The 26534-nt window shown below is 45.7% G+C and overlaps 1 protein-coding gene across 12 annotated transcripts in view; it reads right to left on the bottom strand.

Annotated features, from left to right (window-relative positions):
• Window positions 1-26534, bottom strand: part of PRDM16 (PR/SET domain 16) — a 433577-nt gene that overhangs the window by 38485 nt on the left and 368558 nt on the right. For 11 of the 12 annotated variants that reach the window (XM_033156414.1, XM_033156415.1, XM_033156409.1 and 8 more), the window contains 2 exons: window positions 20964-21098; window positions 1596-1698 (listed from right to left, as the gene is read on the bottom strand). In XM_033156414.1, coding sequence (XP_033012305.1) covers window positions 1596-1698; window positions 20964-21098 — 238 coding nt within the window. Of the gene's footprint in view, window positions 1-1595; window positions 1699-12029; window positions 12183-20963; window positions 21099-26534 lie in introns of those variants that run through there. The other variant, XM_033156420.1, reaches the window with a different exon arrangement.

Below are 26534 nucleotides of genomic sequence, written 5' to 3'. Positions count from 1 at the left end.
TTAGATGCAGAAAGGTCCACAACTAGGGCTGCTGATGCAGCCACCATACCTGCAGAATCTCCCAGCCCCCTTGCCAAAAAGCATTACGTTTTACAGAACAGAGAGTAGTGTACATGCCAAAGGTCTAGTCCTAAGCATAGGGGCGTATGAAGTGGGGGACGGAGGGGGCGGGCCACCCTGGGTGCCGCTCTGGGGGTGTGTGTGACAAAATGGCCCTGTCTCCTCCCCCCCCAGCTGTAAAGCGTCCGAGGGTGCACACAGTCAGTATGGGCGCCACTCTTGTGGCATCCGTATGGGCTGCCACTCTCGTGCACCATCCATATGGGCGCCTGTATGGGCTGCCTCTCGCACGGCGACCGTACGGGCTGCTGCTCTCGTGCACCGTCCATACAGGCGTCTGTACGGGATGCCACACATGCGCAGTCTGTATGGGATGCCGCACATGTGCACTCCGTACAGGATGGCGCTCGCACAGCAGCCCATACGGATGGCCATATGGATGGCGGGCGCAAGCGGCAGCCCATACGGACGCATCCATACAGGATGCCGCACATGTGCAGTCCGGACAGACAGCACACATGCGCCACTGGGTGGTTTGCCCCGCCCTTTGGCGTCCCGACCCGGGTGCTGGAGAGGGTTCCTCCGCCACTGCCTCAGCATAGCTCTCCTGAAATGAGGATGAAGAAAACGGATTAAATAGCTGCCAACTCGCCACCCTTTGTGGATGCAGGTACTGTAGTCCACTTCTTGGCAGAGCTCGTCACTCTTATGATGGAAATGCTGCAATCACACAATGGGGCAGAATAACAAGCCTAAAAGAAACACTCCAGTGCATTGGCCCTCTTGGCTTGCCATACCAAGAACTGTGGTGCTGGCTCTCAGTTTCGTTTCAGTTCTGCATTGCAAGCCGCACAATTTGTTCCCTCCGCAAACTGCTTGATAAAAAAAATGGTGTTGATGCTTTGCATCCCCTCTGCGGCCTCCTCTTTATGACACATTTCATGAGCCACGCTGGGCCAAGGCGGTGTCTAGTCCAGCATCCTGTTCTCACAGTGGCCAACCAGATGCCCATTATGAAAAGCCCACAAGCAGGACGCGAGTACAACAGCTCCTCTTCCCACTTGTGATTCCCAACAACTGGCATTCCGAAGCATATTCCCTCTGGCAGTGGAGGGAGGACACAGCTATTGTGGCTAGTAACACTGATAGCCTTGTCATACTTGAGTTTGCCTTCTTCAAAGCCATCCAAGTTGGCGGCCATCCCTATATATTGGGGGAGAAAATTCCAACTATGGAAGTCCCATCCTGTTTTCTGACCTGAATTGTCCAACATTCAGCTACACTGGATCACCCCAGTGTTTTATAGCGTTATCCACTTTTACCAAACCATGCATAATTTTAATTAACTCTATCATGTCCCCAACCCCTTATTCGCTCCTAAAACTAAAACACCCCAAATGTTGGAACCCTTTCTCACAGGTGAGTTGTTCTAACTCCTTCATCATTTTTGGTTCGTTGTGTGCATGTTCGGGGAGCTTCATGTCTTGAAGGAAATGGGGCAAAGTTGCAGAGTGTGCTCGCGTATTAATTCTTACCTTCCAAACTGGGTGGGATGTTCCCAGTCGGATAAGTACCTTCTTTCATATACATCAGCAGCTCTTCTCCGGGTTCAATTTCTTTAATAACTTTATAATAAATCTAGACATTTGCAATGAAAGAGAGAGGAGAAGAGAAGAGAAAATATTAAATCTGCACAGTCACTTTCGTATGACTTAAAGGACTTTTTTTGGGGTAATATGCAAAAAGGGGAAACTGCCCCTTGATCTGTTTGATCTTGGCTATTTTCAGCTTCTACCCCACCCCCACCCCTGCTCCCGACTATCATTCATATGCTAAGTTTGCCAGATTTTCATGGACTCAGAGGTGGGAAAGTCACAATTCAATATAGCTCAAAGTGCATGTCTTTTTTCTGATTTGCAAAGACGCCTACCAACACAAAGTGGCATTGTTTGGAGGGGGGAGTTGGTGAGTAGCCTTGAAAAAGTCTCCCCACTTCCACCTGAGCGGAGATCACAGTGCCCCAAGGGTGTTGCCTGCAAGGAAGGGGTTTTCAACACACCCCTATATGTGGAATGATCCAAAGGTCTGCATAGCTTTGATGTCTTCACAGAGGATTCCATTCAGCACTCTGAGAAGGACTAGAATTAGATCCATCCCCAAATATTGGTCTCTATCATGCTTCTTGTACTCTTCTGGTTTTTGTTATGCTTGAAATCTTCCTCTCTGATGCACGGAGCAACATCCCTCATGGGTACATACAATGCTCCTCACTCAACCAGTCTCATCCACTTCAGCTGCAAGCCAAAGTATGAGCACGCAATAGTAATCTGTGGGTCAGCCACAAAATGATTGACAGAAGACCCATTTGCCCATATGCTGGAGCTGTACGGTCATGGCAGAGCCCAAGAAGTCATGAATACAGTACCAACAATCCCCCACTTCTACACCAACCACCATCTCCAAAGGCACACATTCCTGGAAATAGAGAAGTACATGGAACTGGCAGCTGGTTCGAGAATGTTAGCTAGCAATGGGTTTATTTATTTGTAAAAACAAAACAAAAACGCACCTCTATTCTGCTGCATTATAAAATATCAGGGTGCTGTATAGTGATAAAATATAAAAGACCATTAACAACAGGGTTGTTTTTGAGTAGGAACTTGGGGGAGCTGAGTTCCTTAACCTTTTTAAAATTAAATAATTTTTGTTGTTGTCGGGGGTGGGGGCTGGAAGGGATGTACACCCAATGCCTGAGCCAAAAACCCACCTATATCTGTAATCAATGAAGAAGAAGAAGAAGAAGAAGAAGAGGAGGAGGAGGAGGAGGAGTTTGGATTTGATATCCCGCTTTTCACTACCCGAAGGAGTCTCAAAGCGGCTAACATTCTCCTTTCCCTTCCTCCCCCACAACAAACACTCTGTGAGGTGAGTGGGGCTGAGAGACTTCAGAGAAGTGTGACTAGCCCAAGGTCACCCAGCAGCTGCATGTGGAGGAGCGGAGACACGAACCCGGTTCACCAGATTACGAGTCTACCACTCTTAACCACTACACCACACTGGCTCTCCAGATGTGGCCATTTCTAATCTAGATCATTGTCTGCTTGAGTTTATTAATCACATCTTAAATTTAGCCACTGCCCAGGGTAGGGTGGGGGTGGCACTGCGACTGGGCCCACAACAAACAAACAAACAAACTTCACAGTGAGTTCCCCCAGCCTTTTTTCCCCCAGAAAAAAGCGCTGATTAACAACAATGCAAATACTCATGATAGTGACTGGCTAAGCAATCTGCACAGCTGCAAAGACCTATCGACATAAAATGGTCATGAAGAGATGCCTGAAGTCAAAAGGAAGGGTGCCTGCCCAACTCTGCTGGAGCAGTGTTTCAGAGCATGGGAACAGCAACACTAAATGTCTGGCTTCTATTTGAGGCCATTGGGCCTTCTGCAACGTGGAGGACAAACCAACAGCACTCCTCTGGATGATCTCAGAAACTGAGCTGGGATAGAAAGGGTCGAACAGTCCTAAAAGTATACCCATGTTTGTTTATTTTTTAAAGGGTTTTGCATATCAATACAAGAACATTGAAACTGGTCCGGCGGCGCATTGGCAGACAATGCAGATGTTTTAGCAAGAGGGTCATATCTGGTTGGACATCTGCCCCCCCTCCCCCCGTCTAGCACCCGCATCCTGTACCAGCTGGAGCTTCCACACAAGGCCCAAGATTTTTTATGACAAACTATCAACTGGATGCTCAAAAACGATTCCCAATGAAGACAGTTGTGCAACCAATGTGCAGCCATGATACAGGTCTGTGTTGTACTACTAATTTTGTGCTTCGAAAACAATCGAGGCCATCGTGGATAATAATATGAATTCATGTTGTCCATTATTTTTATTTTTATTTTTTTGAGGTGGAGGGGGAAATTAATCTTGATTCAACAAATCACAGGATGCCAGTTGTCAAGGAACTCCAACGCCGCCAGCGTCCCTTTACTTTGTTTCCCCAAAGAAGAAACCCAAACATAAGACCTACAGCTTATAAATGCGGTTGAAATGCGTGCCACTCAATGTTGAAAATGAATCACATAAGAACAGAAGAAGAACTTGCTGGATTGGGCCAATGGCCCATCTAGCCCAGTATCCTATCCCCAGAGTGGCTAACCAGATGCCTGTGGAAGAAGCACAATTAGGACCCAAGCATAAGATCCCAATCCCTTCCTGCAACTTCCCCTCTTTCATTACTGTCGCCAACTGTTGCAGCATGGCTGAGTACCAGAAAAATATCCAAACTTACACCATTTTCTTCCTGTATTATAACTGAAAATTTAAATTTATAACAATGCTAGTAGTTATGGGAGAGATATTGTTATTATTGCTCAGTTTATAACCCCCCAGGGCGGGTTATGGCTATTTAAAATACAGACGTCCACTTCACTTATGCATGATTCCCTTGTACGCAACCGATTCTGCATAGTGCCAGGATAGAAATAGATTCAAACCAGGAAATGGCAGGAGAGAGCTGGAGAGCCCTTGTGGCTTGTGAGGAGACCCTTCCTGAGATCAAAGGAGCCTGAAGAGGATGTAGGTGAGGGCAGAGGAAACCCCAAAGAGACCGGTGGCATAGCAGGGCTTTGCTTAAGGCTGCTCAGGTAAACATAAAGGTAAATGACCCCTGGACGGTTATGTCCACTCAAAGGCAACTATGGGGTTGCAGCGCTCATCTTGCTTTCAGGCCAAGGGAGCCGGTGTTTGTCCACAGGCAGCTTTCCAGGTCATGTGGCCAGCATGACTAAACCACTTCTGGCGCAACTGAACACCGTGATGGAAACCAGAGCGCACGGAAATGCCATTTACCTTCTCGCCACAGCAGTACCTAATTATCTACTTGCACTGGTGTGCTTTCGAACTGCTAGGTTGGCAGGAGCTGGGACAGAGCAACGGGAGCTCACCCCGTTGCGGGGATTTGAACCACCGACCTTCCGATCGGCAAGCCCAAGAGGCTCAGCATCCCTAACCTAACAGTGGATTTGTGGGATAGTGCAGCAACTGCAGCCGCTTTCCTATGCATCCTCTATCCTCCAGCCAGAGAGAGAGAGAGAGAGAAAGAGCAAGAGAGAGCAGGAAAAAATGGGCCTTTAGAGACTTTTTAGGGAATGCTCCCCACTTACATGATTTTTGCGTATGTGTGTGGAGCCCCAGAAAGTAACCCCTGCATAAGTGGGTGGGTGGGGGAGGACATCTGTACAACATCAAAAGCAGTTCAGTAGTGTCATACACTACCAAAGTTCATCTTACTTTCGCTAAGAGCAGGGCCTGCCGTGTGGTGGCACCTGCCATTTGGAGCACGCTCTCAATGGACACCAGGCAGGCACCTACAGCACTGATGTTTAGCCACTTGTGAGAAACTCACCTGCTCACACACTGGCTTCTCTTGAGGGCTGACCCGACTATGTTTTATGCATTGCCTGCATTTTTTATTTATAATGTATCTTGTTGCTTGTTTTGCGAATGTAATAATGTCATGGTTGACTTTGGGTTCTAGTCAGAGTAGACCCACTGGAATTAATAGACCTAAGTCAGGCATCCCCATTATTTTCAATGAGTCTGCTTAATAATAATAATAATAATAATAATAATTGTTATTGTTATTATTTATTACTTATACCCCGCCCATCCGGCTGGGTTTCCCCAGCCCCTCTGGGCGGCTTCTAACAGGAGATTAAAAATACATTAAAACATTAGTCATTAAAAAAAAAAAAAACCTTCCCTAAACAGGTCTGCCTTCGGATATCTTCTAAACGTCAGATAGTTGTTTATTCCTTTGACATCTGATGGGAGGGCATTCCACACGGCGGGAGCCACTACCAAGAAGGCCCTCTGCCTGGTTCCCTGTAACTTGGCTTCTCACAACGAGGGAATCACCAGAAGGCCCTTGGCGCTGGACCTCAGTGTCTGGGCCAAACAATGAGGGAGGAGATGCTCCTTCAAGTATACTTGGCCGAGTAGGTCTATCATTATCTACAACCCCTTATGCTGTTCACTGGGGGGATACTTTTCCTTAACGTTGGCAATATGAAAATGTTTGCAAATAATAATAATAATAACCCAATAAAACCATGTCCCTGGTTTATATTTGATGCATTCCTTTCCCCTCTCTTTCTTTTGCTGCTTGTAAGTAGCAGTCCTGACTTCAAACAAATAAGTTCATGAGTTTTGTGCAACCAGCCTTGTGAAAACAGCATATTAGCTTTTGACGCAAGTGTCCTAAGGCTGCGGTGTCAGCACCCGTGGTGGAGGGGACCAATCCAAAGAGAGGAAGGGGCAGGTGGTTTGACACATCCCACACAGTGATGTTTCACAGCCTGGTGACTGCAACTAGAGGCAGCAGCTGCATTGGTCTTTCAATACTCGCGAGCCTCTTTCTAAATAGAAATCTTCACTAGAGTGGGGAGCTGGGAGATATAGATGAGCCTAACCTGTGGCCTAAGAGGGCCGTGGGTGGCGCTGTGGTCTACACCACAGAGCCTAGGGCTTGCCGATCAGAAGGTTGGCGGTTCGAATCCCCGCGACAGTGTGAGCTCCCGTCGCTCAGTCCCAGCTGCTGCCAACCTAGCAGTTTGAAAGCATGTCAAAGTGCAAGTAGATAAATAGGTACCGCTCCGGCGGGAAGGTAAACGGCGTTTCCGTGTGCTGCTCTGGTTTGCCAGAAGTGGCTTAGTCATGCTGGGCACATGACCCGGAAGCTGTCTGAGGACAAACACCGGCTTCCTCGGCCTACAGAGCGAGATGAGTGCCGCAACCCCAGAGTTGTCCGCGACTGTACCTAATGGTCAGGGGTACCTTTACCTTTTCAATCTGCGGCCTATGACATGGTGGGAAATGGCAACCTCCTCAGAGACGGGAAAATTTTCCCTGAGAACTTATATAGCTAGATATCCATGCTATCCTGCAAATCAATGACCAATACTCCAAACAAGCAAGCAAACCTTTACTCATCAAAATAAAGGGTTGCACCCAACTAAATCTGACTCACAGTAGACCTGCTGAATTAATAGAACTAAGTTAGTCAGGTTTAATCATTTCAGTGAGGAAGAATTAAAGAACCTTTTAATGAGGGTGAAAGAAGAGAGCGCAAAATATGGTCTGAAGCTCAACATCAAAAAAACTAAGATCATGGCCACTGGTCCCATCACCTCCTGGCAAATAGAAGGGGAAGAAATGGAGGCAGTGAGAGATTTCACTTTCTTGGGTTCCATGATCACTGCAGATGGTGACAGCAGTCACGAAATTAGAAGACGCCTGCTTCTTGGGAGAAAAGCAATGACAAACCTAGACAGCATCTTAAAAAGCAAAGACATCACCTTGCCGACAAAGGTCCGTATAGTTAAAGCTATGGTTTTCCCAGTAGTAATGTACGGAAGTGAGAGCTGGACCATAAAGAAGGCTGATCGCCGTAGAATTGATGCTTTTGAATTATGGTGCTGGAGGAGACTCTTGAGAGTCCCATGGACTGCAAGAAGATCAAACCTATCCATTCTCAAAGAAATCAGCCCTGAGTGCTCACTAGAAGGACAGATCCTGAAGTTGAGGCTCCAGTACTTTGGCCACCTCATGAGAAGAGAAGACTCCCTAGAAAAGACCCTGATGTTGGGAAAGATGGAGGGCACAAGGAGAAGGGGACGACAGAGGATGAGATGGTTGGACAGTGTTCTCGAAGCTACTAACATGAGTTTGGCCAAACTGCGGGAGGCAGTGAAGGATAGGCGTGCCTGGCGTGCTCTGGTCCATGGGGTCACGAAGAGTCGGACACGACTGAACGACTGAACAACAACAACAATCATTTCAATAGGTATATCAAAAACATTGGACACAGTCCAAAGTTCTGGACCCTGCATTGGTTCCGATTCACCCCTGGTGCTCCCTCCAGGGCTGGCAGCAGGGCCTGACATCACTGAGCACCAGCCAAGGCTCCCACACCAGTAAGGGCCCACTGCCAATCCCTGGAGCTTCCTGGTCCATTCTTTCTTCAATGTGCTGCTTGCTCACCTCTGCTCTCCGCATATGAGTGGCTGGGGAATGGAGCAGCAGCCTTTGCCTTCTTTGCCTTCTACCTTTGGGAGTTGGTGTGGAATGGGTGGGGAGAAAGATAGGAGTGGGCAGCAATGACAGTGATAAGGAGGAGGTGGAGAGCACATTCGGGGAAAGAGAGACTGCTGAGAGCACAATGGCCACCTGCCCTGGAAAACCAGGAGCCAACAGTGGTTTCCTCCCCTTTCCCTCCCCTAAAACATCCACCCCCAACCGGGGGCCCTCCAGATGTTTCTGGACTCCAACTCCCATCAACCCCAGCCAGCACAGCCAATGGCCAGGGAGGATGGGAGCTAGAGCCCAATGAGAGAAGCTCCATCTGCACTGGCATCCGTCGGCTTTGGAAGATTCACCTATTTACACAGGCATTGCTATGATCTCTCCACCTTTGATCTCTCATCTCTTGTTTTAATTGGTGTACTGTTTTAATGGAATTGTTTTTCCCCCTATTTTAATTATGCGTGCTTATATTTTAATGCTTTAATGGGATTGTTTTAGTGTGTCTTTTAATTAATTATACTATTTTAATATCTGTGTTGTTGGCTTTCATACTTGTAAACCACTTAGAAGCCAATATTGCCATAAAGTGGTATGCAATTAATAAGTATCTGCAAGGGCATTTAGAGGGCAGCATGTCAGGGAAGACTAGTTTAAGTTTCTTAATATCAGAATCCCATATGAGGTATCTGCTTTTAATTTTTGTCATGCAAAGTGGCACTCTTAGAAACAGGTAGCTATAAAGGTGTAGATAGAGGGAGAGAAAGAAACTTGCATTAAGAACCTAAAGCAACCTGCAGTATCATTGATTTCTCATTCTTTTATCCTGTCCAACACACATATGTTATAAAATATTACAAAACAATGATTAAAATAACGGTGTGCAATCCACACTGACAATTAAAACACAACACAGCAGTACACAGAATAAAGTCTATGTAACACAACATCAGAGGCAGTGAAGGATAGGCGTGCCTGGCGTGCTCTGGTCCATGGGGTCATGAAGAGTCGGACACGACTGAACAACCAAACAACAACAACAACAACAACACAACATAGGCTGCACATATATCGTTACTACTAATCTTATTGTTCCTCGGAAGCAAAATGACTTTGGTGGCATGTAGTGGTCCTGGGGATAATTTGAAATCGCTCCCCCCCCCATCACCACCACCAAATGTTCCCTTGAAAAATCACACAGCTGTTTCAGAAGCTTTGAATTCGCTCTGAATTCGGTTTTAGCCGATATTTGGTGATGCCTCTAAGCAACTCCCGAGGAAATGCCGAAATTCCGCTGTGCTCAAAGAATGATTCATTCAGTGTGTGATATATACCACCCAGCGCAAGACAGAAGGAGCAGTATTTCATTCCTTGTTGGCCTTATAGGCACAAAACAACTATTGTTTCTCCTCTGTCTTGGTTTACCCTCTGCTTTTCAAAGTGAACCCATTTCTGACACATCTCACCCAGATTTAGCCAAATAGCCTGTCAGATACAATTTTAATAAATGGATAAGGCTGGATCACAAACTACTGCTTTTTAACATGTTGGATTTACGGACCTTTATTTTGAAAGGCATTCTCACGTTCTCTGAGGGGGTGCACCCGCGTTTTTCGTTCACCCGCTAGAGGGCACCGTTTACCAATGAAAAGGACGTGGAGCGACAAGGGAATCACTTCCCCCAAATTGGTATACTGTATATCCTACCGCTTTCCCCCTTCCTTCCACCTAACAAGAGTTAGAGCCATCTCTCGAAAGCTTCCTTGAAGGTAGATACATAAAGGAAGGACCTTATCCCTCAAACAGACCTAGGTGCTAAACCGAAGCTAAAACAACAGCAAAATCCACTGCAAGCATCTTTTAATGCAGCAAAAGAAATGAATAGAAATTCATTCCAGAAGGCGACACCCGCTCAGTCAGATAAGAACAACCACAACCTCGTGGCAGGGGAGGTTGAATCCTTCCTAGCAGGCTGTGGGAGAGTGTGGTGGACAGGTCGGCTTTTAAAGAGTGCTGAGATTGAAGGGGAATTCTGCAGCTTTCTTTTGGGAGCAGGGGGGAAGTTGATCGGTCCGGTAATCTAATCTCATGAAGGTTGAATTTCAGAGCGGATGGGTTATCTCCAACTAAGTTTTGCTGGGGGATAAATCCAATGTAATTCATGGGACCTATGTTAGCTGCGTCCATTAATTTAAATGGGCCTACTCTGAACAGACACAACATTTTCTTAGGGGGACACATGTCTACTGAGACTGTCTGTTTTGGTTTCCTCCACCTTCTCAGTTTTCTAAGCTTAAATCCAGTTCTCAACAATCCCACATCAGCCCTCAATTCCTCAAGAAAATTAGTTAGAGTTTCTAATAACACACACCTTTCTCTGGCGCAACTTTTTTTTTTTTTTGCAAAGCAACATTCCCTGATATAATGCATTTTTTTGTATGCTATTTTCACTAATATGTGCATTTCAATGCGGACTTAACCTTAGCATATGCATTTTCTTTTTTAAAAACTATTATTCAGTAATTTCCACAGAGGGGGGAAAAAAACACTTTACAAATTTTAACATAAACCATAAGTTACTCTGTCAATTGGCTTCCCGTCCTGCCTTAAATGCTGCATATTTTGCCTATACTATTCAATTCAGTCAATTTAACCTATTTATCTTAGTAGTACATGGTGCTGCTGCTCATATTTCAAGTCCTGCTTGCGTTTTCGTCCCGCTGCAGTAGTTCTTTAAATACTCAACGAAAAGTTTCCAATCCTCAATGAATTTTTCATTTCTGTGCACATTGCTTGGCTGGAGAAGTGCATTGCCAAAATAAAATGAAAATGAAATCAGAGAAGAGCACCTTTTGAATGATGGCTGCGTTTTGATTTGTGTAATATTTTGGAGAGTGAAAATCGGGTGGGTTGGAATTTCAATTAGAAGCAAATTTAATCTCTTCCCCCCATCCCTACAAAGAACATGGAGAAAGGTCATAGCTCAGCAGGATAGCATTTGCTTTCTGTGTGGAAGATCCTAGGTTCAATCTCTGACATCTCCAGGCCCGGCTAAGGATATTTCCTAACTGAAACCCTGGAGAGCAACTGTCTGTCAGGGTAGACAATACTGCGCTAGATGAACCAATCATTTGATTCTGCAGAAGGCAGCTTCCGATGGCCTTTTGCTCCTACGTCTAAAACTTCATTAAGTTTCCCGGGTGAGGTGGAGGAAAGGGGCATGATACTGGGTCATGAGTTGGCAGTTGTACTGATTTCAAGCTTCTTTGGAATTAGGTCTGCTGTCCTTTAGATCCTGACCCAGACAGGATTCAAAGTTAAGAAGCCTCTAGCAGCCCCTCTCCATCCACACTGCATTGCAAGGTAAAGGTAAAGGGTAAAGGGACCCCTGACCATTAGATCCAGTTGCAGACGACTCTGGGGTTGGGGCGCTCATCTCGCTTTATTGGCCAAGGGAGCCGGCGTACAGCTTCCGGGTCATGTGGCCAGCATGACTAAGCCGCTTCTGGCGAACCAGAGCAGCGCACGGAAACGCCGTTCACCTTCCCGCTGGAGCGGTACCTATTTATCTACTTGCACCTTGACGTGCTCTTGAACTGCTAGGTGGGCAGGAGCTGGGACCGAGCAATGGGAGCTCACCCCATCGTGGGGATTTGAACCGCCGACCTTCTGATCGGTAAGCCCTAGGCTCTGTGGTTTAACCCACAGCGTCACCCGCGTCCCCATTGCAAAGCAGAGGTTTAAAGGCCCCACAGAATGTAGGCATATTGACAAACACAAGGTGACAAAAGCTGGGCTGAGGAGAGGGAGAGGGAGAGGGAGAGGGGGAGAGGGAGAGGGAGAGAGAGAGGGAGGGAGGGAGAGAACAATGAAATTGCTGACCTGCTTCTGCTGTGCAAGATCCCCCATCGGAGAGACCCAGGTTAAATTTAGAGGGTCCCTGTGCATTAATCCGGAATCAAGAGAGCTGACCACAAAAACCATCCTGTACGCGATTAGAGGGAAACAGCAGATACTATGGGCCTCAGGAAGCCGAGAGGGTTTGTGTGTGTGCAGTGTGGAGGGGGGATACTTCTATCTGCAACACAGCATCCTCAGTTCAGATTATCCCTCTCTTGCAAAAGTCTTCCTTTCACTTCATCCTCTCTCGGTTACCTAAAAACTTCACTTCTGAGACACACCCACAGCTCTTATCAAACCAGCCTCCCTACGTTAAGAATGTCAGAGAGAGAGATTGCAGTCCTGTTGCAATTTGAAGGAAAAGGATGTTTGGGTTATGGGAGTCAGGCGTCCAGAGTTTCAAAACTGGCTGAAAACTTCCTCAGGTTTTTTTGGGGTGGGGTGGGGTGGAGAAAACAAAAAGAAAACAGACCCCCCCCCAAAAAAAACCCTTTAAACTCAGCAACCAACAAGAACCCAGTTCCCTCTTCATTATAATTCCTGGGATTAGAACACATTTAATGGAGATAAATATCTCAGAGATTAATGCTACGAGTGGTACCATTATTATTTTGACTCCGATGCCAGTCCTACTCAAAGTAGGCCCACTAAAATTAATGAACACGGCTAACTTGGGTCAACTGATTTCAGTGGGTCTACTCTGAGTAGAACTTAGCTTGATGCAATTTCTATCGCTGCTATTGCTATTTCTCGGCATAACATTCTGTTGGATTGTGAACCGCCTGCTCAAGGTGCTTACATTTTACTGGTTTCACTCTGTTTTTCTGCCATTTCATCATCCTCCTCCTCCTCACCGTTTGAAAAAAAGAGAGAAAGAGAGAGAAGATTTCTAAGGTGGCCTTAAGGATGCCATCTGTGACACACTTACCTGGGAGCAAGTCCCATCCTAAGACTTGTTTCAAGTCAGCATCTATAGTTTCGTGTTACACAAGCAATTCATGGCCGAAACAATCTGTTCGCTGCTACAGGAATCTGAAAGACTAGGTGCTTGTCAAAGAAAGCACATGCTAGGCTCAGTGCACCAGCCTTTTAAGGAAGCTAGGGTCTCTTTGTAGTTTTCACAAATTAATGTCACCTCACTGCAGCTACGAGAAACGCTTCATTTCTGACAATGTGGACGAGGCATCAATATTCTGCTTTCCTCGGCAACTAGCGAACTTGATTTTTTTTTTTTTTAAGGCATTGGGAATTATTGAGGATAAGTATATGTTGGCTTCTCTTTTTAACTACAATGATTTTTATTGTTTGGATAATTTGCTAATTCCACAGCAGGTGTTGCAAAATGAGATAACAAATGCTTGCTCTTGTTGTGGAAAATAAAAGAAACAGCATTTCTGAAGTGTGATACGTTCTCTTGGGTGCTCATACCAAGTTCAGAATGCCGCAAAAAAAGCCTCATCCCAAGATCTGAAAGAAGAGAAGTACGGAAATCTAGGTAAATGCATTTAGCAAAAACTGGGGGGCTCAGAACGCCAGAACTACCTCAGGATTCCTGATTTCCTGAGTTTGCAGTTGAAACTGATAAAAAAAGCCCTTTAAAACCCCAGAGAGAAATTGTTTTAGCTGGTATCAATACAAGAAACACACAACCAATCTAAGAACTGGACCAGGAATGATTAAAGGGTGGAAATATGGATGAATGAATGAAATGGCTCAGAAGCACGTGGGAAATAGGCGTCTTTGCTGAATAATGCCTACCAGTGACTATTGGAAATATATAACAAAGCTCTCAGATGCAGCAACTTAAAGAAAATTCAAGGGTGAATGGGGGCGGGGGGGGAATACAACATGTAACAGAGGAGTACCTTGTCTTACCTGATGCAGAACAGCTTGCCAGACATAGTCAGGTTTCAAAAACCATTCACTGCCAAGTAAGTATGCAGTATCCACTAATTAGTTCTGAACCTCCCCTTTACGGCATTTGAGATACACATTTTGGAGATGGACGAGACTGTGGGTGGGTGGGTGATATCACTATTTGGTGGGGATGAATGGAGATTCAGAAATTCTAGACACGAGCAAAGGGATTTATCAGAATGCTTAGAAATGTAACATAATATCCCATACGTATGTCTCCCCACAATGGTGTCCGTTTGGCTAGGTGGTTTGTTTGTCTTTTGAGCCATGTTTGGCTACGTAAAATATTTTACAATTGAGAGGTTGCCAGGAAATCCGTTGTGCATATGATAATAGCAACGGATTTTAAGTGGCCTGAAACAGATGAAGCTATGAATGATGCGTTAAACAAAACGTTGAATGATGTGTTTATGGTGAAACTGTATTCACTTGGGAAGGTGATAAATGCAGATATTATTAATGCATAATATCAGTACTCTAAAATACATTGTTAATCATAATGAATAAAGACAGGTATTGTTTGTTTCATGAAAATCTCTTGGTAGTTTAGTGCAGCAGGCGATTCGATCAGAATGTTCTCTTGGAAATGCCGATAATCTGAAATGCTTTGTTAAGGAGAAGCAATAAATGTAAGTACCGTTTGGTTACTGGGAATATTTCTGTAAATTTGCTGAACTATTTGGAAATATTATTTTGAGGGTACTTTAATCTTGAGTTTAGATGTATGCATATATTGTGTGTGATACTCATACAACTCAAAATGTAAATGTGAATTAAAATACCCTTTGCACAAATATAGTTCTGAACCAGATTTTGGGTATAAGAGCTGGTCCCAGAGTTATGATCCAAAGGCAATGGCTATAGTAACTTTGCTGAAGTTAGGCAGGTAAGGGAAATGAGTAAGAAAATGAAGGAAAAAAATTAGTTACTCTTTGTAGTGGAATAAGCCTGGACTAACAAGCAGACAACAGAGCCTTTCTTCTTGTGACTCTGTCATCTGCAGTGCAGTGACAAAAAGAGGGCATGTTTTGTAGTGGCACCCCAAATATAGAATAATTTTCCTAGGGAGGCCTGCCTGCTCCCAATTTTAAAGTCATTTGGCTCCAGGCAATTATTATTATTATTATTATTATTATTATTATTATTATTATTTTCCTAGGCTTTTAATCTATGCTGCTTTTATCTATTAGGTTTGTTTTAACCATTTTGTTGCATTGTAAAAAAATATAATTTTGCTAATATAAGCTACGTACCTCAGTGAAATTGTCTGAAGGTGTGGTGGATGTTGACATAATCCATCAAGAGAAACAACAGATTGCTAGAGGCCAGACATAATTCTGGGGAACCAGAATTCCCCGGAAGTTCCATTCTCCACATTCCCACATCCAAGTTTGTGAATTCTCTCTCTCTCTCTTTTGATCCTCATGAAAAATGATCAGAAAGTTAGTGTGCACTTCTCCTAAGATGCACATTTCCCATGCAAATATGCTGCAGTCTTGCATGCTATTTTCAGCAACATATGCATTTTTCTGGACACTTTGCCCTAATGTATCCATTTTTGGACACTTTACTTGGCTAGAGAACTGCATTGCAAAATTCAGATAACAGCAAGCGGCTGTGTTTCGGTCCGCGCATTGTATCAGAAAGTGCGAATTAGGTAGGTTCACCTTTAAATGCAAAGTGAATCTGCCCCCCGCATAGGTGCAAACACCCTGGGGTCCTGGGTGCCCAAGCATCCACAAAATTCCCCATGAAGGGGCCGGGTACCCACAAATTTCAGTACCAGGGCCATGCATGCTGTATGGCACCCACAGTCGTGGGCTCAACCTGGCACTCCTGCCCCCCCATCCTTGATTCTAAGTAGACAGCAAAGATTGCACTGCAATGGGCAGATATGAACATCCCATATTAATTAATTAAGTTATTGTATTTCTAGCCCAACTTTCTCAAGGAGCCTGGTGACAATGAGCTTTATGGCTGAGTGGGGATTTGAACCCTGGTCTCCCAGGTCCAAGTTCAACACTCTAACCACTACACCACCCAAGCAACTCCACAGCTTCCACTATCCACTACAGCCCCTTAGAGTTTTGGCTTCTGGGTTTAGGTAAATATAGACACTGAATGATGTTCTATGCAAATGTTATTGGTCCAGGCTGGGATCCTGTACCCGGCTGGCTGCACTAGCTGGGGATGATGGGATTTGTAGTCCCAAACACCTGGATTCTTGAGGGCACCAGGCTAGGGAAGGCTGGATTAGATAGACAGACACATACAGTGGTACCTCGACTTACGAATTACTTGACATACGAATTTTTCGACTTATGAATGAAAAAAGTGCCCGCACGCCTACGATTTTTTCGACATCTGAAGGACATCCCTTGGCGGTTTTAGATGGGGTTTACTCGACTTACAAATTTTAGATGTGGTTTACTCGACTTATGAATTTTTCTGAATTTTTCGTTTCCAATGCATTCCTATGGGGAAATCGCTTTTTCCGACATACGAATTTTTCGACCTACGAATGTGCATTCGGAACGGATTAAATTCGTAAGTCGAGGTACCACTGTATATGAAGTATTCAGAGGTTATTTATCTCCCAGTATTCATTGTTGCAGCAGCCCTCCCCAAGTTCTGAAACTGAAGAGATCTGTCTTTAAAAGGAGGAGAAATGAAAAAAGTCTCGCTGTTGGTTAATGATTTCCAAAAAGCATGAAGTAGTTTAGGAAGAGGAATGCATTTTGGAACCAAGTGGTGAAGAACATTGTAGCAATGTTTTATTTTATTTTTTTTCAGGGGGAAGAGGAAAGGAAGAAGACATACATAAATTGTTTTGTTGACATGGGTTTCAGCTAAATCACTCACCTAGCATATCCTCCTCCTCCTCTAGAATCAATTAATTTGCTCTCTTGCCAGCACGTCACTGATGTTTCAAAATTAAGGAAGCCACTCACCCCACTCTAGGGTTGTACTTTTTAAAATGCGCTCTTTCTTTTCCTACCTTTGCTAGCTGACCATTGTTTCAGCTACAACAAATAAATAAATAAAACTCTGAAATCATATTTTAATCATCTATTTACTGGGGATTCCCTCCCTCCCCGAAAAAAACTGGTCATATCGCAAAACAACTCAGCGTTGGTCATAGTGGAAGTGCTTCCTGCTGATTCAAGAATGCTAGCTTTCAGTTTTCAACATACATTTTAAAAAACACTCAATATCAGGAACTGCCTATCTATATAATATATACGCATGCATATATTGACAATAGCTATGTTTTGCCAGGCGCCGGAAACGAAACCGGAAAAAACCCTGAAGCGTAAACAGCTTAATAAGATATTGGGGTGAGGGAGATGGACAACCCAGGCTTCAGTCAAACTAACAGCTATTTAACACTCTGAAACTAAAACTGCAGTTTCAAACACCCACAGCAGCAGTGACTTCTGTTATGACTGACTGCTCAAGCTCAAACCGATCAAGGTTTTTTTTATGACTTAGCATTTTACTGTTACATCTGAAATGAGCCAAGGTTGCTTTGATGCCACCACTGATGCCACTCAAAAGGCGCTGTTGGTTTTTGCAGCACTCCAAGAAAAATGCCAAACCTGTCCCCCCAGAGTTGACAGCGGCATGGGTGCTCACACTGCAAGCCGCTTTGACTCCCATTAGCTCTTGTTTCCAGCCAGAGAGAAAACATGTGGAGTGAGCTGTATACCATTTGGGGTGCTCCCCTGCCCATTCTCCAAGAAGGCTGTGTGTTCTAGAAAGAGCAGAGTGTCAACAGGTTGCAGGAGGGTTGCCCTGCCTTTTTGGCTGCCTTCCCTCTGTAAGGCACCCTACAGGAATGAAAAACCATGGAGTCAAATGATCGAGAAAGTTGGACCTGCCATTTGCCTCTGTCCAGGAGAGAGAAGCAGTGGCGTAGCGAGCTGCTTTGTAGCCCGGGGTGGCAAACTTAAAGCCCCCCCCCCGGGGCGGTACGCCGCTTGCTAGCGCACGCGCCCTCGCATCACGATGCATGTGTCATGACATCACAACGCGTCTGCAGCCTCCTGGGTGGACTGTGCATGTGTGGACATGCGCAGTCCACCCAAGATGGTGGGCGCGATCGACCGGCACCCCTTCCGACCGGTGCCAGGCTGCGCCACGCTGCGCCGAGTTTTAAGGCTGCAGCGGGCAAACAGCAGCCGGTTGGAAAGGGTGCCGGCTGATTGCGCCCGCCATCTTGGGTGGACATGCGCAGTCCACCCAAGATGGCGGGCGCGATTGGCCGACACCCCTTCCGTGCGGTGCGGCAACTTTTAAGGCTGCAGCACGCGAACAGCAGCACAGACGCTGTGCTGCTGTTCACGCATTGCAGCCTTTTAAAAGTTGCCGTGCCGCCGGCGTCGGTTGCGGGGGTGGGGCCCACGGTGGGGCCCACCCTCAGTGTGTCACCCCCCAGGGCAGTACCCAGGGCGGACCACCCCCACCCCCTTGCTCCGCCCCTGGAGAGAAGTGAGGATTGCCCCCCACCCCAAAACACACCACGAGCTTCTTAAAAAACCATACAATGTGGTGGCAGGTATTTTGCCTTGCATACCGAATGCAAGGGGCAAGTAGTTTGCCATGCTCGATTCGCAAGAACGGCAATAAGAAGATATCCGGGGTGAAAGGGCCGGGATTTTAATTTGATAGGTGGAAGTCTTACCCCTGCATTTCACTCAGGATCATCATTTGAAATCAACGATTATCTAGTGCAGCCTTTGTGCTTGGATGGGCTAGGTCCTGTTTGCACTGCACAGGACCTAGTACTGTGATGCCACTTTCACAGTCATGGCCTTCCCTAAAGAATCCTGGGATCTATAGTTTCTTAAGGGTGCTGAGAGTTGTCCGGAGGCTCCCGTTCCTCTCTAGGGTTGCCAGATCAGTAGCAACCCAGGCCCTGAAATTTCAGGGCCCAAACCTGAGACCTAGGATTGGCCCTTGGTGATGTCATGGGGGCAGGCCCTGGAGATGGAGGTTAATTGGAAGAGGGGAGCAGAGGAGGGCAACCTCCTCAGAGTGCAGCCAGCTCCTGCCAGACTGAAGCCTACAAGCTGCATGCAAAGTCTTCTTAGTGATTTTTAAAATTGTCATTAGATACTCTTGCCCACCTGGAAATTCAGGCCTTCCACCAGCCACCTGGAAAGGTTGAAGCACACCTGGAGACTTCAGGTAGCTGTGGCCCCGAAGGACCAGGTGCGCTGTCTGGGAGTCATTTTGGACTCACAACAGTGCATGTCAATTCTGTGTCCAGGGTAGCTGTCTACCGGCTCCATCTGTTACGCCGGCTGAGACCCTACCTGCCCGTGGACTGTCTCGCCAGAGTGGTGCAAGCTCTGGTTATCTCCCGCTTGGACTAATGCAATGTGCTCTACATGGGGTACCTTTGAAGGTGACCCGGAAACTATAACTAATCCAGAATGTGGCAGCTAGACTGATGACTGGGAGTTGCCTTCTCTAAAGAATATAACACTGGTCCTAAAGGATCTTCACTGGCTCCCAGTATGTTTCTGAGCACAATTCAAAGTGTTGGTGCTGACTTTTAAAGCCCTAAATGGCCTTGGCCCAGTATACCTGAAGTAGTGTTTCTACCCCCATCACTCAGCCCAGACACTGAGGTTCTCCTCCGAGGACCTTCTGGTGGTTCCCTTGCTGCAAGAAGCAAAATTACAGGGAACCAGGCAGAAGGCCTTTTTGGTAGTGGCACCCTCCCTGTGGAACACCCTCCCATCAGGTGTCAAGGAGATAAATAACTACATAACTTTGAGAAGACAGCTGATGGCAGCCCTGTTTAGGGAAGTTCTTAATGTCTGATGTTTCACTATGTGTTTTATATTCAGGTAGGTAGCCAGGTTGGTCTGACACAATATATATATATATATATATATATATATATATATATATATATATATATATATATATACACACACACACACACACATACATACATACATACATACATACATACATATATTGTCCAGTAGCACCTTAGAGACCAACTAAGTTTGTTCTTGGTATAAGCTTTCATGTATCTGAAGAAGTGTGCATGCACACGAAAGCTTATACCAAGAACAAACTTAGTTGGTCTCTAAGGTGCTACTGGACAAATTTTTTTTGGTATGTTTTATATATGCTGTAAGCTGCCCAAAGTTGCTGGGGAAACCCAGCCATGTGGGCAGGGTATAAAACTATTATTATTATTATTATTATTTATTATTACCGTGTTTCTCCTAAAATAAGACATGGCCATAAAATAAGCCATAGCAGGATTTCTATGCATTTGCGAAATATAAGCCATTCCCCGAAAATAAGCCATACCCCGAAAATAAGCCATAGTGATGCGGCACCTCCAATTAAAACAGCCTGGAGAGGCTTGGCTATGCAGCGTACTGATGCGATGCGGTTAAAATAAGACATCCCCTGAAAATAAGCCATACTGTGTTTTGTTGAGGGGGAAAAAATATAAGACGGTATCTTATTTTAGGAGAAACACGGTATTATTATTATTATTTATTGTCAGGTAAGACTTGGAGGTTTGGCAACCCTATTCCCCTAATGCACAATGTGTTTGTAACCCTTACAACAGCTGCAAGTTGGCATCATGAATTATTACATCCCAAGATAACAAGGAAGGCTTGATTTCTCGCCAGCGTGGAACCACTTCTAAAAGTGCCAGTTCCTCAGGTCAATGCACTCAAGTGGGTAATCTGGTCCCACCTTGAATCTGGCATGGTAAAAGATCAGCAGATCTTCGAGAATATTCGTTGCGTGTTGAACTTGGGATACTTTGCTGTGGTCTTCTGGTTATTCTTTTTAAATGCAACCATTTATCAATTCGAATGATAAATCAGAAGAACTTTCTCCTGTGGTACACTTAACTCCTCTCTCACTGCCCAACTGGCCCCGCCAAGTTTCAGCGCAGCAGCAGAGAAACAAGATGACACGGGGAAGAGAAGCGGATTCCACGGAGCCAGATCATACCTGGTCATTCGCAGGACACACGGCTAGGTTTTGTTCTTCGCTGGAGCAGGCCACCCGGATGTACTTCAGCCAGTTCCCGTTTCCTGTCTGGTTGGCATCGACGCAGAATTTCTCAGTGCCCAGGTCATCGCCAATCTGAAAGAGAAGGAAGTGTTAAAATAACCAAATTTGGAAGACCATAAGCCAGGGGCTGGGAACGGTTTTTCAGGTGAAGTGCCGCATTCCTCTCAAAGCAATCTCCCGAGGGCCACGTGGCCCCAAAGGCAGAAGTGGGAAGAAGAACCACGGCAAAAATTTACTTTTGTGCAGCAGGCTGCTTTATACACATACCCACACATGGATCCCCTCTCCATCCTCCATCCAGGTAAGCAAGGGGTTATTATCAGAGTTCAGGCACACATTCAAATGCTCAAGGAGGATCTGAAGCAGTGCTAGTGAGGGCTGTGCTCTGGGGAGAGTTCTGAGGGCTAAAAGGAGGGGGTTGAGGGCTACATTGGGCCCCAGAGCCTGATGTTCCCTACCCCTGCTATAAGTATTTAAGTAAAGGCATGAGCAGGATGGGAGGGAGAAAAGCAGCCCAACATTTATTGGCCAGTTCAAATCGGTCTGGGAAAACCAGTTGCGTCTTGGAACTCACAACCTCTCTTGGCCTTTCTTCCTTTGTGCAAACTGAGAAAGTGCACAGTTCCAGCCCATAGTGACATCCACAATTGTGATTCCTCCGGCAAGGGGAACCATGCCAAAGGCCATAGCTCTGTGGTAGAGCACCTCTCCTTGAATGCAATAGCTCAAGAGTTCAATCCCTGGCATCTCCAGGTAGGGCTCGGAGAGGCCTCTCTCCCTGAAACCCTGGAGAGCTTCTGCCAGTCACGGTAGACAATACTGAGCCAGATGGACTGACGACATGTTCCTATACTGTGGGCTGCATCCCTGAATCAAGCAATTTATGCCCAAGTTTCACCCTGAAATCCTGCACACAGAAGGGCTTATGTAGAAAAAAAAAAGAATAAGCCAGCAGTTGGGTTGCTTATGAAAACCAGCCCCTTGAACAAAGTATTTCTGGGCATGCACAGAGTGATTTTAACCTAGCTACAATTGCAATCAGTCACTACACATTTGGGTTTGAGGTCAAAGTGTGCGACTTCTAGGTAGAGATGGATCCAGATTCCTCCCCCCTTTCTTTCTTTCTTTCTTTCTTTCTTTCTTTCTTTCTTTCTTTCTTTCTTTCTTTCTTTTTTTAAAGAAAGTACATTGAAAGAGAAAATAGGGTTGATTAAAAGGCAGCATGCTTCATTGTCAATCTAAGCACCCTTCCCCAACCTGGTGCCCTCCAGATACCATTAAACTCCGCTGGCCCATGCTGACACAGCCAAACACCCGGGATTGTGGGAGATGGAGTCCCGCAACATTTGGAGGGCACCAGGTTGCGGAAGACTGGGCAAAAGCAAGTTATCTCAGCTGAAGCCTAGGAACAGAAGCCCAGTTGTGATTAACAGAAGCCCTGATTACAGACATGCTCACAAATACTTAGAAGATACAAATGTGCAAGTGTGGGAAATAAAATGGTGTTGGTGACCTTTTAAAAAATCGTGGTTGTTTTCTATCTCTCTCTCTATCTCTTCTCAAAGAGCCTCTACTTTCTTCACACAGGAAAGCTAGCAAGTTATGTGAGAGTATCTGCAGGCAGGTAGCAAAGATTTTCACACACACCCTTTTCTTTCTTTCTTTCTTTTTCGCAGAGGCAAGTGAGTGTTCTGAAGAGCTTGGGTACTTCCCCAGTGTGATTACTGCAATGTGGTTCAGAGTTGTGAGTACAGTTAAGGAACTGCAGCTGGAATAGGACATGACTCCCAGGTACACGGAGGTTAGGACATCACTGATGTAAACCTGGGAGTTTGTGCAGGAGCAGGAATGTTTGAAATTGGGACCCAGACAGGTCTGGCCTGGATCCCTTTGTTAGACAAACACAGGTGATATATTGCCTGGGGTTTTAAACAGATAGATAGCCAATTGCTTCTATGGTGGGTTTTTTGTTTTTTTGGTGGTGGTGGTGGGGCTGGTTGCAGTTTTAAGGGGGAGGTGAGTAACACAGAGAACTAAACATTGAGCTCTGTATGCATTTTCGTGTACCAGCCATCTCCCTAGAGATCTGACATAGCAGCAACTATATGCCTTTTGGAGTACTTATTGTGTAGGCATACAACGTAAGTGCTCCAAAAGGCAGCCCGTTGCTCCCTACCCCAGCTGTATATTTGTAAATAAATACAACTATTACAAAATGCCAGGGGCCTCCTTCCTAAGGAAATCACAAGTTTTGTACGTGTTGGGCCTTCGAAACTTTTCGTTGCTCTAAGAAGTGGAGCAAGCTTAACAGTACTAACTTGGACTAAGTTACTGGAATGTTCTGGGCTCCATTCAAAGTGTGGAAGTGTTAACCTTCAAAGCCTCCTGCTTTGAGAGAGGTCTGGTTTTTTTTTTTTTAATGGATGATGAATGCAATGTGCAATTAGCCAGATGTGGAAAAACAATGATTTGCATACCTTGCCAGAGTGATTTTGGACCTTTGGCAAGGAGAATAGGACACCTCTGCTTTTGCAGATAAGTATCTCCCAAACCCGCAAAGCTAGTGAATGGGAAAGGGGGGCAGGGGGGGTGTCCAGAAGAATCCCTGACAAGATGGTCACCCCCAACTTCTGTTTAAAAGCCTACAATGAAGGAGAGGCCACCACCTGTCGAAGGAGTCCTTCCCGCTTTCAAAGAGCTCTTACTGTCAGAAAGTTCTTCCTAAAGTTTAGTCAGAATCACCTTCCTTGCAATGGGAACCCATCGGCTTCGGCCCTCCCCCCAGAGCAGCAGAAAGCAAGCTTGCTCCATCTTCTATGTGACAACCTTTCAAATATTTGAAGATGGCCAAGACTTACTCAGAGTTGACTCGTAGAAATGGACAGGCCCTAGTTCATCACGTTCGTTCATTTCAGTGTGATTACTCAGGGTAGGGTTGATATTGGTCTACTCTGAGTCTACCTTAATATAAACCACAGTGTTTTTTTGTTTTTTGTTTTTTAAAAACCCAACATCTTCTGCTTGGGTTATTTCTGTGTTATCAAAGCCTCCTGTGTGGACACAGATAGGGAGATTGGGGAGGTGGTGAAAGGGAAGGCAGCTGTCTGTGTGGAGCTGGGGGAGGGAACCGATTCGATTCCTTGACAAGAGGTGACAATGCAGTGCTTTGCTGGCTGTCTCTGCATTTCTTCACTCATCACTTTTGTCTGGGCTCAACTCTGTCCACCTCACACACACCCAGCCCCCACCTCCAGGCGTGTTGTTTTGATCACCTCACTCCTCCGCATCATTCCTTAGGTTGGCCATTTCTGCTTTCTCATGTTCACTTATCTTATGGGACTGAGGCGTGGAATTTGCTGGCATGGGACGTAGAGATGGCCTTTGGTTTACACAGGGTTGTAGCCAATGCTAGCCCTACTCGGAGAAGACCCAGTGTGGTGTATGAGGACCTGGGAGACCAGGATTCAAATCCCGAGGACCAAGGAGACCAGGACTTGAAGCTCATGGGGTGAGAAAGAGGAGGATTGGCTTGAGAACCTACTGGATTATTTGGGTAGGTTTGAACAATTTGGGGTAATCAAAACGTTAAAAGCTAAATAAACCTTGCGGATTGTTAATATATATATATAGAATTGTACATATGGTTGATTTGAATATGTTTCATTGTTCATGTATATCCGATGCATCTGCTGCCTGGAGGGATTCACTGTTTTTGTCTGGGTTGTTGATGATCTAAATAATAATTTATTTTTTAAAAAAAGCTCATGGGGTGACCCTGGGCCAGTCACTGCATCTCAGCGTAATTTACCTCCCAGGGGTTGTTGCGAGGATAAAATGAGGAGCAGGAGAAGAACTAGGTATGCCCCCTTAAACTCCCTGGAGGAAAGGTGGAATATAAATGTAATAAAGAAAGAAATAGATTCAAATTAATGGGCATGGCTCACGTACGTCCATTAACTCCAGTGGGTCTACTTTGAGTAGGACCTAGATACAGCCAATGTATTTTAAGAGGGGGGAGGGCGCGTTGTGGTGGAATAGGTTCTTCATCCATGATATCGAAATGGGACCTTCCATGAAGGGTTGTTTCCCTCATGCCCTGCATGTGGGCTTCCCAAAGGTTCACCACTGAGGGAATCAGGATTAGATGGAGCCTTGGTTCATTAGATGATGCAGGGGCCCTTCTTACATCCTTAGTTCAAAGCCTTGGGGTAGCTTTAAAAGAAGATGGGGCAAAGTGAGGGAGGGTAAGCCTATCAATAGCTCCTCGCTACAATGGCTGTGTTGAGAACATAAGAAGAGCCTTCTGGATCAGGCCAATGGCCTATCTACTTGTTATGTATTGAAGTTCTCACCCTAGGCCACTAGGGGTGTGTGTATATAGTTCATTCTGATGCAGGTCTCACTCAGGTCCGCACATGCAAATAAGGGATTGGGTAACTACAGAAAGTTGTTACTGTTGCTTGCAGCTGAGTTCTATATAAGCAGGCTGCTGAGCCCTTCAGTTCTGTTCTGTTCCAGCCTGAGAATAAACAAGAGCTGCTTGGAGAATCACTGTGTTGTCTGCTATGTCCACCCGCTATTTAATACTACTCCAACATCCTGTTCTCACGGTGGCCAACCATATGCATTTGGGGAGCCTGGAAGCAGGATCTGGGCACAAGAGCACCTCCTCCTCCTCTGGTTTCCAGCAACTGGCATTGATCATCTAGGGACAGCAAAGTCATAGTAGCTAGTAGCCACCAGTAGCCTTTCCCTTCATGGATTTGTCTAATCGCCATCCAAGTTGGTGGCCATCATCGTCCCTTGTAGGAGCAAGTTCCATAGTTGAAGTGTGCTTTGCATGAAGAAGTACTTTCTGTTATCTGTCCCGCTGTGGGAGGCACTACGGATACCAGTCACTAGGAATCAGCAGAGTAATAGAATTGTAGAGTCTAGTCCAACCCCCCCCCCCTGCAATACAGGAATATGCAGCTGTCCCATACGGGGACTGAACCTGCAACCTTGGCGTTGTCAGCACCATGCTCTGACCAACTGAGCCAAGTAGGGAGAGCACGGTTGTACTCAAGGCCTGCTTGCTGGTGTTCCACGTCAAATGCATTGCCTGTTATTATAGGACTAAATCGTGCGTACGTGCTGTGCATCAGAATAATGGAAAGCAGTCCATAAATGCAGGAACAAAATTTAAGTATCCAACAGCTGAATAAAATGGAGGCATAAGGTGTGTGTACATGATGCACCACTGATGACATTTCTCACCTGGAGGGGGGGGCGGCACCCTTTGATCTAAGGCCAGCCCTGGAAATGGGTGTGGAATCGAGCAGCGGGACAAAGTGGCGGCCCTCTCCACCCACCCGAAAAAGCATGCCGGGTCCTCCTTGCAGCCGGTTTATAGTCCCATGTCAGCAAACCTCACAAGCGCAGTTGAAATGAGAAAACATTGGTCTGAGATCCGGTGTGGGTTTTCACTTTTTAAACGTGCTACCATTAAACTGCAGGAGTTCACAGGGC

The sequence above is a fragment of the Lacerta agilis genome, chromosome 8 (genome assembly GCF_009819535.1).
Source record: "Lacerta agilis isolate rLacAgi1 chromosome 8, rLacAgi1.pri, whole genome shotgun sequence".
NCBI classification, from domain to species: Eukaryota; Metazoa; Chordata; class Lepidosauria; order Squamata; family Lacertidae; genus Lacerta; species Lacerta agilis.
The sequence above is the reverse complement of the archived record's forward strand: the minus strand, read 5'-3'. Positions and strand labels throughout refer to the sequence as shown.